This window comes from Neospora caninum, chromosome XII (assembly GCF_000208865.1).
Source record: "Neospora caninum Liverpool complete genome, chromosome XII".
Classification (NCBI taxonomy): domain Eukaryota; phylum Apicomplexa; class Conoidasida; order Eucoccidiorida; family Sarcocystidae; genus Neospora; species Neospora caninum.
The window spans coordinates 5,779,645-5,794,972 of record NC_018398.1 but is presented as its reverse complement, the minus strand read 5'-3'; the positions used below and the strand labels follow the sequence as shown (position 1 = coordinate 5,794,972).

General features: G+C 53.2%; 1 protein-coding gene across 1 annotated transcript; it reads right to left on the bottom strand.

Moving 5' to 3' along the window:
* Window positions 1–5,556: 5,556 nt before the first annotated feature.
* On the bottom strand, window positions 5,557–12,781 carry NCLIV_067760 (conserved hypothetical protein; the record flags this gene model as incomplete). Its single annotated transcript, XM_003886328.1, has 11 exons — window positions 5,557–6,173; window positions 6,394–6,520; window positions 6,771–6,923; window positions 7,782–7,958; window positions 8,221–8,320; window positions 8,893–9,018; window positions 9,541–9,610; window positions 10,367–10,404; window positions 11,668–11,792; window positions 12,372–12,439; window positions 12,748–12,781. 11 exons carry the CDS (start codon window positions 12,779–12,781, stop codon window positions 5,557–5,559), a joined length of 1,635 nt encoding a protein of 544 aa, XP_003886377.1.
* Window positions 12,782–15,328: the final 2,547 nt, after the last annotated feature.

Here is a 15,328-nt window from a genome sequence, read left to right as displayed (position 1 = left end):
ACGAAATTCGTACCAGGCATAAACCATTGAGATTACGAAGTTACGGCTTGGACCCGAACACGCCGTGCTCCCTTCGTGGCGTTTCCCGACGGTACCGTCGCAGTCCCTTCAGAGAAGCTCGTAGACGTCTTACACCGAAAGAAAACTCGAAAGCCACCTGCTGGATTCGATAAGACGGGCGACCGAAACAGTCAACAACCAAGACACACGACGACCTGGCTGGGAGCAGAAACCGGGTTGCGGCCTTCCCAGGAGGCTGCAGAGGCACTGTGTTCCGAGGGCGACAACACGCCGGGGCACGCACCAGCGATCAGAACAGAACCAAGCGCATTTCGCGCGTTACCGCGAATGGCTTCGCTGGCGAAGAACGACGGTCCCGTTTTAGGAGAAAAAAGCCCGGTCGCGAGAGCCCCGCGGTCGCCTAGGACCTCATTTCGCTGCTCTAGCCAAACGCGCCCGTGTGTCGGGAAACGGAAACCCGGCGAAATCCCACCAGGCGACGATTTGCTCTTGCGAAACCAACTGCGACGGAGGGGCCGACGACACTTAGCCAATTCGGATTGAACCCCCTGAAGTTTAGCTGTGCAGAAGCGATCGTGGCGCTTTAACACTTCCCATTAGGCACCTGCTGTACGCGTCATGTTCCTCTGTGACCCTCGCAAGTGTCGAGTCAGGGAGTCATCGCCTGACGTCCCAGCCTAGAGCGGAGGAGGCTGCAAGTGAAAGTGACTCTCGAGAGCCGCTGCGTTAGCCACGCAGAACCAGCCTTCCCGGGTGCACGGCGTCAGGGACGGTCGACGAACAAGCGCCTGAGCTAACCAGCGGCGTGCTGGGGAAGACGACTTGAATTCGAGAGAGCCTCACGTGGCACCCCCGGGGAAAACAGAGACGATGGCCCCCCCTGAGAGACAGAAATGCTGGGACCGTCGGCCGGAAGTTCCTCTCCTAAATACCCAAAGACGCCGGCCACCTGCACACCAAGAGAACACGAGCACGTGTCATATCCGCTTCCCCTGAATCTAGCACAAGGCAGACGGCGTTCACTGCATCATTGGCGTGAAGCGGAACCCTACCGTGAAAGGGTTCAGCACCCGTCAGTCAACATAGCGGAAGTCCACGATTGATACGAGAACGAGCTTAAGCGCTGTGATCACGAGCCTGGCCGGTGGTCTGTGAGGCGTGAGTGGCATGTGGGCAATCTTGCTGGTTCACAGATTTGGGCGCCCATGGACGGCACAGGGTCATACGCAGGCATAGGGTTTGGAATTTGGAGAGGCTGGCGTTTAGCCTTTTTAGCCCGGCCCCACAACGATACCCCTCAGAAGAGAGGTTTGCCGCGTCGTGGGGCAGGAAGCACGACCCGACGAGGCCAGTTTACGCAAAGTGGATTTAAGGCGCTAACTCGGAACGAACAAGGCGGCTGTACGAACTTACTGCAGAAGAAGGGGGAGAGCGAGACCGGGCACTTCAGGCGAAAAACTGTGGGCCGCGAGCGCTGCTGACTAGAATCCACTTTTTCCACCTGCCCACATCACAGGAGGTAGCACAGAAGTGGAGGTCTTTGGACTAAATCAGCGAGGAACTGAGGTGGTAAACAGGCCCGTTTTGCAGAGGCCGAGACGAGGTGTCTGTACACCTCGTCCTGGAAGTGCCCAGCGAGTGGACACAGCATGCAACGTCCTGAGGTGGAGAGCTATTTTTTGTAGCCGACTTTCAGGGCACTTTTAAGGAAAGCGCATTGGGCGACACGTTCATTTCGAGGACTGCAAGCGACAGGAGAGAACTGCTTCGTCCAACGGTCTTGTAGATGAACATGGGGCGCGTCGCAGCCGGCATACGCTTCTATAGCTTCGCAGGCGTCCACACGGCGGCGGCCCCACCAAGTGGACGGCGAAACGAGTCGTGGCGAGACATCCATTTCTGAAAAGGATGGACGCGATGGGGGGTCATGTATTTCTTGCAAATGTGTTCTTTAAGCTCCGCGACTAGGTGTTGCATTGCAAGACTCCTCGTCCGTTGCGAAGACCGGCATCGCGTGGCCGTGGCCCAGTTTTGTGGAAGACTTACTGGCAAGAATCAAAGATCGCGAGCGCCGCAGCCTGTTTTTCCTTGTCAGTTGATGACGTTCCGCTGTTTGCCTCTGGGCGTCGAAGCGGATTCTCCAAAAATGCGTAGTACGCGCACGAACCGAGGGGCAAAAGTGCACGACAGAACCCCCGTGGAGGGGACCACGGCGAAACGGAGCGAGGGGAGGTAGGGTGACCAAAGAGAGTGTACGCTGTTGTGTCGGGTTGGACGCTAGATGATACTATTTTGGGGGAGTTCGCGGAGTTTCAGAAGTGGGTGTGGCCTTGGGAAAGTGGAAACGCAGAGAAATTGCGCAAGTGGCCAACCCACACACGATGTGGAGCACCAGTGCTCTTACGGATCGCCCACCCCCCCGCTGGCGAAGTGCTTCCCAGAGGGGCGTCGCGTACGGATTGCTGGGCAGGTTGCCTGTGTCCAGAATTTCCGCAGTCTACACCTCTGCACGTGCTTCGTGGGCACCTGGGATCGACATAGAATTCGGATAGAAAAGCGACAAAGAAGACACAGACCGGAGAGAATCCCTGGGGCCGAGAAAGGACAGTGGGGAAAATGATAACTGGTCACCGCTGCACATTTGTGGAGATATCTGCATGCCCCCCCCCGAGGAACAGCGAGGGGCCATATGCCCGGGAAGACGAGCAGCGAGGGGTTACCTCGGATCTCGTCCGACAGAGATCCCAGCGGTCGGACCGAGAAATCCGCCTAGAGAAAATCCGTCCGAAAACCCTTGCCAGGAAATTCTACGCCTCCGACGAAAAAGACCAAAACACAAGCAGAAGACTGCCCACTCGGGCTAGTTAGGGTCATGACTGCCCCAGGTCGCTGGGCACAGAAACGACAAAACAGGGCACGGGCAATATACGTGGTGAGGACCAAGACGGCGTCGCCCCTATAGCGAACAATCGAAGCAGCGGCAAGAGGAGGCAGCCAGCGAAGAAAATGGAAAGGCACGACACACAGTTTTTGAAGCTAACCTATCCACATGAACGAATACACGCTTCAAAAGCGCACGTTTTGGCGTGTACACATCTGATGCATCACCGATCACATATGCCTACGCATCTGCGCGCGTACTTTTTTCACTCAAGGACTCGCGCCGCATGGCTCGAAAAGACAATAATAAGCATGGGCTCGGCACATGCGTAGGGTTGAATTTCTACCAGACAATACTAAGCCACACTCCAGAGAGATCTACTTTCTTTTTGCCAGAGGTTCTTACGTTCCACCATTTCCGCGAGGTCTCCCTCATGGCAGTTGCAAGGACACACCCGAGCGACACTCGGAAGACGAGCAGCGGCTTGATGGAACCTTGCAACCATTGAGACATGTACCTCGCTGGAAGGTACGTGCGTGCACACAGCCTGGATTTCTGTCTACAGCAAAGCTCTTTTTACCTACCGACACGTCTATAGCTCCAGATGCTTACACGTACACACAGGAAAATATGAATATGACCATTTACTCCGCCAGGACGACAAAAAGAACAGGCACGAGATATCCCTCGTTCTGCGGTCGCCAGTAAGGCAAAAAAGATGTCGCCAGAGAAACGGATTTTGTGCATGGGGCTTCCGTGTGGGGGAAGTCACCATCTGGAAAGAAGCTACGAGGATGTTCTGCGCTAAAACTGCGAAATAATGAAATGTGTTCAACCGCGGCGACACCGTGGAAGCTCCGAACGGGCTCGGGCGGCGAGGTCGAGACATCGGACGGGGTGGTGCCGCAATGTCGTACTGGAGCCTATCCGAGCGAATCTTTCCTCTAACCTGGTGGGGCGAGACACCTAGCAAGGCTAAGAAGATAGTCCCCGCCCAACAGGTTGGGCTCGATAGGCGCCAAAAGGAGTTGTAGCAGGCGGGAGAAAGAGACAGAGGCGCTAGCGCCCTCTCGCTCGCTGCCGAGATCTGCGCACCATCGGTGAGATACGAGAAACTCATGTCGCCTTGCACAGCGCGCTACCCTGCCCGCCTCGCTTGTTTGGGGGATGTATCCGGTTTTTTTTTCTCAAATCTGACGCCTCGCGATTTGAGCGGGGAGCTAGCAGCGATCCCAGCAGCTGCCTAGAAGCAGTGGTCATGTAGAGAAGTCAAAGCAGATGTGGGGATTGTCGGCAACAGCGCTCATAAAAGCAGAGAATTGTTCGTTCTCCAGAACTGCTTTCGATCTGAGCCGTCCGGGTCTCGCCCAATGGTATAGGTGACAGTGCTCCCGCGGTTGGTACTCGCCAGCGCTCCAGCTTCGAATTTTTTTATCCACGGCAAAACGGCTGGCTACTGCTGCTTTCCACCGTCCTGCTTGCTCCTTCGGACTCGGACGTGGCGAGCTAAACACTCAAACAGTCTGTCTCTTCATCGCGGTGTACCAGCACACCATTCTCCACTCGATGGTCAATCGCCATGCTGCTCGGTAAACAGCCGCCGTTAGACAATCAGTGCCGCCCATCCTCAGGACATGGAGCAAATCCCACCTTCTGTACAACAGAAGAAAAACATTTTGAAGGTACTCCTGTTCCCGCGTATTCGCTTGACGCTCCCATGATTCCGGCGGGGGTATCCATTAGCGCAATCTCAGCATTCGATCTAAGCACTGGTCCGCAAGGGAAGCAGTTTGCGAAACCGGGTGACAGCGGGATGTCCCAAAGTTGATCCAAACCACCAACACGCATGACCCCTTGCCAGAGCACGATGACTTGCCGCAACATATCGATAGGCGGACCGAGCGAATGCCATCGTGTCAGATTCGACACACATGAAAGCGTCAGTTCGGAAGGAAGCGAAGCAGCCTCCTTCCGCACGGTCAGAACTCCCGCGCTCTGTACACCTGTCAACTCTCGACGGCACCCGGCAACCTGCGACTTGGCTGCGCATCCTTCGTCTCCACGGAAAAGCGCATCTGCTATTGTAGAGTCTAATGGTTCATAGGGGTAGGTACCAGACGGACACACACTTTCACCTACTGACCAGATATACACGACCGCCTGCAACTCTGCAGCCACTTCTACGGCAATTGAATTTAGAGCGTTCGTCGACGAAACGCAGAAAGCGTCACCTGGGGAAAACGGCTGTTCTCACAGCAATGCCGACTCGCTTCTGGCTACGACGATCCCTCTCCCGAAACCAGGGATTTCGGGTGACTCAAAATCTGACAGCGGGAACAGTCTGGCTTGGTAGAGGAGGCGTTGCAGCTTGCAGCCGCTGACACCATACCCAACGAAGTTAGAACGGAGTTCGTGAGTTCTCGTTAAAAAACGTTTCTGGAGGTTGCCCCAGGTCTGACGCCAAGTTGTGCCACGAACACAGGCACTGAGGCTGGCACGTCCGTTTTCTATCCAAGAGGCCAGCCACCGGCAAAAAAGCCGGATTTCCATGCTGGCCAGAAGGTTCAGCCTTAGTCCTCTCGCAAGCACGTCAGTAGGTGCTGCGTTGCCACAGGCGGAGCAGAAACCTCTGTCCCCTTCTCGAGGACCTTCGTCTACTCCACCTCTTCTGCCGGTGCATGCACACGCCGAGTTGCTCGAACCCTCTTTGTTCTGATGTGCTTGTCCAGGGTCACTGGCCGTGAAGTGTATTCGCCATCTGGACTATACTGGTGCGCATGAACTACAGCCTCCCGCCGCGGCACTGATTGACGAGCGTCAGCTGCCCTCGACTCCAGCTGACTGTGCGATTCGCTTTCCGAATCGGAAACTTGCGCGAAGTCTGGAGTTGCCTCTCGCGTCGAGCCCCTGAACTGTCGTGTGTTGTGTGTGCCGTCGCTGCCGCCAGAAGCGACTTCCCGTCCGTGCAAGTCCTGTTCAGAGCCACCCTCTCCTTTCCTCGCTCGATCTGATTCTTGTGCCCCAGCGCCTAGTCGGCAGCCCGTTCTGCTGTCTCGCTCGTCGTGATCCTCGTGATGAAAATAAGTTTGGTCACGAGGAGAATCCCTCTGAAGAGCCGTGCTTCCCCCCCCCTTATTCGCACCTCGAACCGCGGCCACGTCATCTCTCTCATGCGCGTCGTCCACACCGCGTGCTTCGGTGAGGAGAGTCTCCGTTTCGTGGACGACACCGTCCAGAAACTTTAGTACTTCTCCCCAGTGTTCCTCATCCCCTAAATGCACAGAAACAAAACCAGACTGGACCCCCCTTTTTTAACTGATGACACAGGTTTGTGTGTGTGTGTGTGTGTGGGCGGAGAGCTGTTTTTTTCGCGATGGGCATGCCATGCTGGAAATATCCATTTCTGCTTGCCTGTCGGTCTGTGGCGCGAGCCATTCAAGTTTGAGAGTCTATCTGAGGAAGGACACGTGCGCGCAGGGGGCGTGCCGTACCTAGAGCCCGGAAAGCATCCCGCAGTTGCAGGATGTTGGCGAAGCGCAGCTGACGAAGCGTCGCAACCCTGTCGGCTAAGAGGATGGCATCCGCCTTCGAAAAACAGTCATAGTCGAGGCAGTCGAGCTGCAGAAGAAACCGGACAGACACCGCAGTGAACAGTGGCAGCGACTGTCCCCCGAATGGATACGCAGCAGCACAGACCTACAGAGGCTCGGAAAGATTCACCGTCACGTCTCGCTGATTTCCGACGCCTTCACGCGAAACCCTCGAACGCCGCTCGCTCCTCTCTTTACGCGTGTTCCAACCAGTCTGGACGTTTCGGTGCTTTTAACGCCCGGCGCTTTCACGGCTTTGCGCCCTTCCTCGGCCCTACTTTATGGAGCAGATGAAGCGCGGCAGCCATGCCTGCAATCTGAGTCCTCTGAAAGCACCGAGGCAGCTGCTCCGCCACTTCCTGAAGAAGCTGAATTCCGGTCTGGGAGAGGTTGGGCAGACGGTACAGACAGCACAGTACCCGCAGATAAAGCTGCACACACACACACACACACACACCGAGAGGCAGGAGCCGTGAAGCACGATCGAAGGGTTCGCGAACGACTCCGTCATATGCGTCAAGACGAAGCTGGAAGGCGGAGACACCGCGCACGAATCCGCGCACGCCCTCGGGCCGCCCGAAAAACCGAGAAAACGAACGGCAGGTCGTGTCGGTTTCGCAAAGAAGACTAGTCGAGAACAGTCCGGCGACAGGCGAAACCGAGAGGACCCCGGCACCTAAACTGGTGAAGAAAGTCGTCCTGATGGTACCCTTGCATTCCCTCAACATCACGTCGGGTCCATCGGCTACCATGTATAAATATATACATATATATAATTAAAAGTAAACGTATTCCTAGATAACTCTGCGCACATCGATATCTGGTAGCACGTGTCTTAGGAGTATACAGGCCCATGGTCGCCGTGTGAATGTGCCGGTGAACTGCCGAGGCCCTCATTCCAGAAAGCACGGCAAGGCCAACCCCAACAAGGAAACGGACGGGCAGTGCGGATCGAGCGTGATGTCCTGCGCACCGCGGACAGATCCCCGCGCGTTGCCTAAGACCTCCAAAACCTTCATATGTCTCTGTTAAACACCAGCACTGGATCTGGGCGTCTCCCCTTACTCATTCACATGACATACATGCCTCAATCAGACCTATGCATATAGCTCTATAGGTGTGCATTGGAAACGGGTTGGACCCTTGCGTCTGTTCGCCCGAAACGGCCACAACAATGAAGTACGAAGAAGCGAGACGACCCGCAATCAAACAGGTAACCCATGTGGAGTCGCGCTGGGCACTCTCTTTCTCAGTGTCTCTCTTCCTAATCTGTTCACTGCTCGCCTCACCCCTAACACACTGTCGGCAGTCGCGGCTGCCGCAGCGTCGGCTGCCGATCCGTGAGGCGTCGCCAACGCGCTCGGGCCTCCTGGAGGAGTCGGCCGTCGAGCCAGGAGAGCAGGAAGAACTTTCGTGTGAATGAAGAGAGAGTCGTAGTGGCCGAGGAGCACAAGCGATTCGAGAACCTAACGACGCAAACACGCAAACTGCCCGAGCACGCAGAAATACTCCTCCACCTGACAGCGCCTGTTCGCGTGTCTCTGTCGCGCCCCCAAAGTTCGTCGCCGTCATAAGGCCTGCTGTATACAGTGGGCGACAGGAACGCAGCGACGGCTCGCCGAAACAGAACTGCCGACACATGCAAGGCCGGAAACTCAGGGCGCAATATCAGCTGGCGATCTGGGCTTCGCCGCTGCTGACGCGCGGGAGCACCGCCGGCCGTCTCACCTGTAGATTCTGGACAAAGCCGAAAGGCCCCATGCGGCCCCGCAACGCCCTCAGAATAGCGCTGAGGCAGCGTCCGTCGCGGCGCTTCTTGTGCGGCGGCCTGAATCGCAGCAGAGAGACAAAGAGAGAAAAAGCTGAGGAAGAAATCAGACAGAGACGATGCGCAAAGGAACGACACGTGAACGGCTGATCATGGCAATGCGGAGAGACGCGCCGGACGAAAAAAAGTGGAGAGAATAGCCGCTGTTTCCCTCATCGTCCTCTTGTCGTTTCGCTCCTTTAACTCTTGGGCCATATACCTAAGGGTTGCACCTACGCGCACATTCGTGTACCTACTGTTACATAGATATATGTATGTATATATATATATATATATTTATGGCTGTAGAGTATACGCAAGCCTCCTGCATGTGTACAAACGCCCACGAGTTAAAGGGAATGTGAGGCATCACGGTGTCTGACGTATGCATAGAGGGAGAACGCGTTTCGGTGAGTGCTCGTTGCGGTCCTATGTTGCAGTCTAGTGGGTCTGCCGCGTTGCCATACGAAGCGAATGGAGCAAAGAAAAGAAGAGCGGCAACAGAGGCAACCAGACAAACAGCCGTACGAGTGCCGGCATGCCAAAGACGAAAAAGAGGAAAAAAAGCCGAAGAGACAAAAGAAAACTCTTACAGAGCCGCTTGCATTTTGCTGAGCCCAAGAAGAAGACTGAGGAGCTCGCAGCCTCCGAATTCCGTGATTCGCCTCTCTGCTTCAGCTGTTACTGCGTCGAACAATTTCTCCTCATACAGACCCACGCTGAAACAAACAGGCACCAGTGTTGCCCTCAAGAAACACGTCTACATTAGCATTTGCATAAACATATATCCTTTTGTATATATTTATATATACAAGCATGCGACTACAAGTATAAACATGTATAGATCTATGTATGCATACAGCAATATACGTACGTGTATGGGAAAATATGTGCAAACGTATGTATATCGTCTCAGGTCCATGTACACATGATTCGTCTAGCTGCGTCGTGAGGAAAATGGTCTCAAAACGAAAGCATCGTTTGCATTGTATTCCGGCCAACTTGCGAAGGGCGCAAGTGCGAAGCACAGTGCATGCATAAAGTAAATGAGCGAGAGAGTTTGCGTTAGGAGGATCGAAGCTCGTGCTCCACCAAGGGGCGCGAAGCGTGTACGCCAAGCTACAGGAAAATGGGGAACGCTTGAGCACCGCCAAGGGAGAGGAAAACAAAACCCCAGAGAAATCGTCTGTAGGGTCTAACGGACGCTGGGATCGTAGAAAATGAGAGCAACTCTATCTGACCTCGCAAACGATGTGCAAACATTCGCCAAGGCGATCGGCGTCAAGTCGTAGACGTAGGGAGGAAGCGCTCCTGCAAACCCATAAACGCCAGATGTAAATAAAAACACATATAAAGCTATACAGAGACATCCTCACACACACCCATGCTTGAACTGGGAAAAACATATGCATGCATATACATATATATATGAGGATGTATGTCGACGACAACATGAGCCATGCATATATATATATATATATATATAGATACATATAGAGGTGAATGCACAAATATATGCTGGGCGTATACGCACATGCATCTACCTGTCTCTCTAGAAACATCCAGATCTGTGTATCCACTCTGATACATGCAGGACTGCCTGAGCGTCAGAGAGGCTACAAGTAGCAGGAGTCGCAGGCCGGCAATGGTCTACGTGCATGCATACATAAGTCTGCGCGTGTCGCAGCATCTTGGGGTGTATAGACACCTTAATACAGACAAGTGTTGACTTCGTTTGCGACTCGCGGCTGATGCCCCGCCGCAGACGAACGCAGACGCTGACGCGAAAAAAGAAACGCGTGATGTTGTTTCTGAATGAAATCGTAGTTAGACAGATAGATAGATAGATGGATAAATAGATAGATAGATGTAGCTGAGCCCAGGCATGCACATATACATAGATACACCTTCTTATACTCCCTATTATATATATATGCATGTTGTCGGTCAAAGCGCGAGACCACGCGAGGAAGACGAGAACTCGAACAGATAAAGGCAAACGCAGCTGTCATCAGATAGGCTCCTTCTGCACAGACAGAACCTGCATCAGATGTACGGCTGTCTTACTCGCAACGAGTCGAAAAAACTCTTCATCCGCAATCCGCCTGAAAAAACATTCAACACGAAACATCCAGATAAACACCTCCCTGTACAAAAACATATAGATAGATAGATATATAGATGTAGCTGAGCCCAGACATGCGCATATGCGTAGATACACATTCGTATACTTCCTATTATATATATACATATATAATTGTGCATAAATACCTATAGAAGTTACGGTTTTCTACAGCGAACATGCTTTAATGCCTGTCGAGACTGGGAGTCGCAGCTTTATGTTGTGGCAGAGACTGCGGTGTAGGCAGCTGACGCACAGGCGATTGCTTCGAGATCCCGACACTTCCTCGCAAAGCGCGTGCTCGCTCCCGACTGCGTCGATATCATGCCAAGAAGCGTGTGCTTCTCTAAACGTTTGTGTCTCTTCCCCCCCCCTCAGCCTCCTCGCGCTCCGCCCGTGAGGGAAATGCTTGCCGAAACAAACTGCGCTCGACCGATCCTCCTACCTACGCAGGTGTCGGCTGTCTGGGCGCTGTGGGAAGTTCACGAATCGAGCAACCCGTAATTTTGCATTTTCGCAACTCTCCGAGCACAACCACATATCTCTAGAGAGCTGTGTAATTGTATATATATATATATATATGCAAAAAACTGTATGTATATATGTATCTGCATGTGTCTGTCTATAAAGCACTTTGGCAATCACATGTGCACAGTACGTGTAGGCCTAGAGAGAAAGCCGGACGCGGGAGGAATATGTAGTCGTGTGCGACAATCTTTTTTGTCTGCTGGTGGCACGTCGAGGAGTTTACAGTTTCGCGTAGGCGTGAGCGATGTTGACCAAATCTTTGGGTCGGAGCTGGGAGACGACCTGCATCAGTTGCTTGCTTAGCAGCGAATGCAGTTGTCTGCAGGAAAAACAACGCCGAGGAGATCCACGGACTGCGGCTTGCCCTACTCGTCTCCTTTTGCATTCTTTTCTTCCTTTCCTTCTTCTCCCTTCTCGCAGTTTTGCACAACTGCCCAGTGTCGATCGCACACTCTCGCGCCTTGAGTCGCAGAGCCGAATCATTTTCGATCTCTTGTAGGTCGCGCTCGGTTCTCTTCAAACGGCCTAACGCCTTCGTTCCTTCAACGACACGAGCGAACCCCGGCAACGCAAAAAGAGAGGCTTCTGCGCGCCTGTCCCTCCCACGGCCCTTTCTAGGCGTCGAACCGTTCCAGCTGTCTCCCCTGGTTTCCCGACTCTTTCTCGCTCACAGCTCTTGGATGTTCCTCTTTGAACGCGAAACGCGGAATCCCCTCACCTGTCTGAGAAGAGAAGCCGACCGCAGGCGACAAGAATGTTCGTCAAATCTACGCCGCGAAACGAAGAAAGCGGAGCGGCAGCGTGATGGACGTCGCCGTCGGCATCAGGAGAGGATGCTTGCGCCTACGGGGAGAGACAAGCGCAGGGGAAGCATCAGTCGAAGACGGAGCGAGCTAAGAGGACCGGACAGCCGGTGGGGGGCGGAGCAGGCTACTTGAAACGAAAAAGAGAAGACTAAGCGAGAAAACAATCGAAACATCAACACCGAGAGAGAGAGTACGTGTTTCCGTGCATGGCACTTTTTTTTAAAGAAGAGAAATGCGTGCATACAAAACAAATGGCTGTCGCAGACTGATAACTCTGTCCAAAGAGCTTGATGGATATATATTGGTACATAAACAGACGTATATAGATGCAAATAGATAACATATAGGAGTACAGCTAGACGATATAGATAGCTATAGAAGACGCAGATATATATATATATATATATATATATATATATATATATGTGGATAGATAGATAGATAGATAGATAGATAGAAAGATAGATTTATAGATAGATAAACGTGCAGCACGTGTCATGGTCGTGACGCGAAGCATACCCGTGACAGCAGGTTGTGCCTGTAAATGCATGTACAATGTTTAACATTCCCTTTTTTATCTGTGGAGTACTAGTGTGTGTACGAACTTGCATCTCACCAGAGCGATGAGGCGAGCTGAGAGATGAGAAAAGAGGTTAAAGTCCTGCAGCTTCCGTAGTGCGTACACTGCGAAGGTAACGAGGAAGAGAAAAAGCCAAATTAAAGGAATAGGACGAGAACACGGAAACCTCCAAGATGACGAACTGAGTGCATACTCCAACACCTACACATCTATAGAAGCATAGACATATATATATATATATATGAGTGTGTATCCGCGCACATAAAGAAATGCAAATAGAACGACCTATTGGTTTTGTTCCCTCTTATGCTTTTTCCTGTTATATATATGTATATATATAGATAGATAGATATACGTCGACGTGCATGTATTTGCGTGTCCTGCCCTCGTGAAAGCTGTGTGCTTGCATTACCTCTGAGAAGGAGAGCGATTTGTTCGACATTCATTTCGTCGCAGATGTCAATGGTTCTTTGCGACAGCTGTTTCCATATTTGAGGGTCGAGTATTCCCTCATTGAGAAGTTTCCTGGCGGCGGGCGCAAGTTGCTCGGGGCGGAGAGACGGGAGCGACGCGACGAGCGCGGCGCAGGAGGACGGGCGAGAGGGCGATGGAAACGAAGAGAAAGGAAAAGAGGCGACGGCGAGGAACTCGCGAGACGGGGGGAAAGTGGTTACGGACGGAGCGTGTGACGCAAAATCCGGATCAGGCGTCAGAGGAGAGAGAGGAGGGAAGAGACGTCGAGAAGTGGAGACGGAGGACAGAACGGAAGACAAAACACGAACGGAAGAAGCTGGCCAGGAAGAACCTGGTGGGGCACACCGCGCGTCATGACGAAGCACTCGAGACACAGGCAATGAAGAAGCACGGGAAGAAGATGCCTGGTCGGATGAACACGGAGGGCGTCCACCTCGAGAGGCGGGAGAGAGACGACCCGAAGACGAGGGGGGCGAATGGACACTGTGACAAGACACACAGGAGACAGGCTCGTCAAGCTGAGCAGAGACAGAAACAGAAGTTAAAAGAGAATGCGAGACAGGAGCACAGAGAGAAGGCGAGAGAGAAGACGAGAGAGAAGACGAGCAGGAGGGAGGCCGAAGCGCAGTCAGTGACGCAATTGAAGAAGGACGGGAATACGCAGTCGAGGAGTGAAGCGGACGAGGACCAGGAAGAGAAGACGAGGCCGGTCTCCGAAGATGAGGGCGTTTTTTTGTGGATGAAAAGTGAAGGCAGCAATCGGAGAGCCGGGCGCGTGCTTGCGAGCCGAGGGACACGACGCTCGAGGAATCGCAACCGGAGAGGACTCCCCGATGACATGCGGGACTGGGTGCCATGGGGATGAACTTGAAAACTGACGGAGGTGAAAGACAAAGGCAGAACGGACTGGAACTGCTCTATGCCGTATGGCATATCAGGAGATTGATGGGTAGAAAAGGAGTCCAAACGGATGTATACTTTTTGAAGTGCCGCTTCTATCACTACAGAAATGCACACGCTATCTCCCTTGTGATGGCATAACACTGATAATCAATATATTCCCCTCCCTCTGATGTAAACGCCCGTGTCACCATTTCAAGTATATTATGATGCATCCATAAGAATATGCAAATCGTGTGGTTTCAAATCTCATCTACATCTACACGGATAAATCATTTCCCTAAAGCGAAATAGTTTTCGTAGGGTCTCGTGTAAATCCTCTTGCCTTATCCACCCCGCCTCGTGCGTTGGGGCGCGACAGAACTCGCGGCCTCTCCTCGCCTACGACCTCTGACGAAAGGCAGGGACGGGAAAAAGAAGCGAAAAGGGAAGGTTGGCAACGGGCAGAAATGCGGGAAAAGGCAAGGAAAAGAAACAGAAGCAGAGAGCGACAGGGTGGTCCCAGCGAGGGCTGGAAGGGTCAACTCTTTCGCTCAAAGGAAGAACGCGGTTCCGTTATCTCACGAGACGGCGGTTTCCCTGACTCCCAATGCATGCATGAATGGCCAAGGTACACACCGGGGTGAAGAAACAACTGACCTCAAGATCGGCCCGTTTGTCTGGAACACGTCGAGAACGGCACGATGTAAATCTGTTGGAGAATCGTAGATATACGTCTCCCCGTGTCTCTTTCCGCCGTGCATCACCTTCCCTGTCTCTCCACCCATCACATAGTGGAAGAACGTGAGGTGAACTCTCTCTATGAGGGGGAGTCCTCGCATCAGTGAAGAGGAGCGTTTTTTTAGCAGCGACAGCTTATCCTTGTTTTGTCTCCGGTCGTATATAGATTTTTCAAACCGTCGCTCGCCCTTCGCATTTTAGAATCGGGAGACCGCGCTGTCTTTGCGACTTCTCTCACGCGAAATCGCTTGGCTGCCCGTTGCGTTTAGGGGCCTTACTTGGAATTAGCGCCTCAGACGGAAAACCCGCGACTGTCCATTTGTCTTGTCGCCTCTCTCTAGTAAAGAAGATTCAGGGAAACCGCGTAATAAAGGGCCTTTTCATGAGCAGAATAAACGACACTTGCCCGTGTGTGCTCTTGGCACGCCTCGCCGGACCGATGCAGAGACACCGGGTGGATGTACACCCCAGGGGCTTCTTTCGCTGATCCGAGTTTGCTCACTTCCCGCCAGATGTGCAGCTACATTTCTCGCGTTCTCACAAAGCGTTTCCCTCCTCCCGGAGTTCCACGCGTTTCGCCTCCTCGGTGAGCTTCCTTCACTTCCGGTCCTTGTCATTTTGTTAGCGGTTCTGTCCAAATGCGGCGCTGGAAGACTTTCTCGCGCCCTCCCTCGGTTAGATAAAGCCCGTCGCTGGCGGAAAGCAAGCAGGCTCGCCACGCCGGTCGCTTCCCTCTCCTGTTTTGCCTCTCTCCCCCCTGTCTTCTGCAGAAGAGATGCCACTCACAGGGGAAGCACGTGGACGGCTTTTCGCGTTTTTCGGCGATTTTTGACTCGACGCGCCTTTGGAATTTGTCAAGTGATGCGAACGCGACTGCGCGTGCGATTCGCACTCAGAAG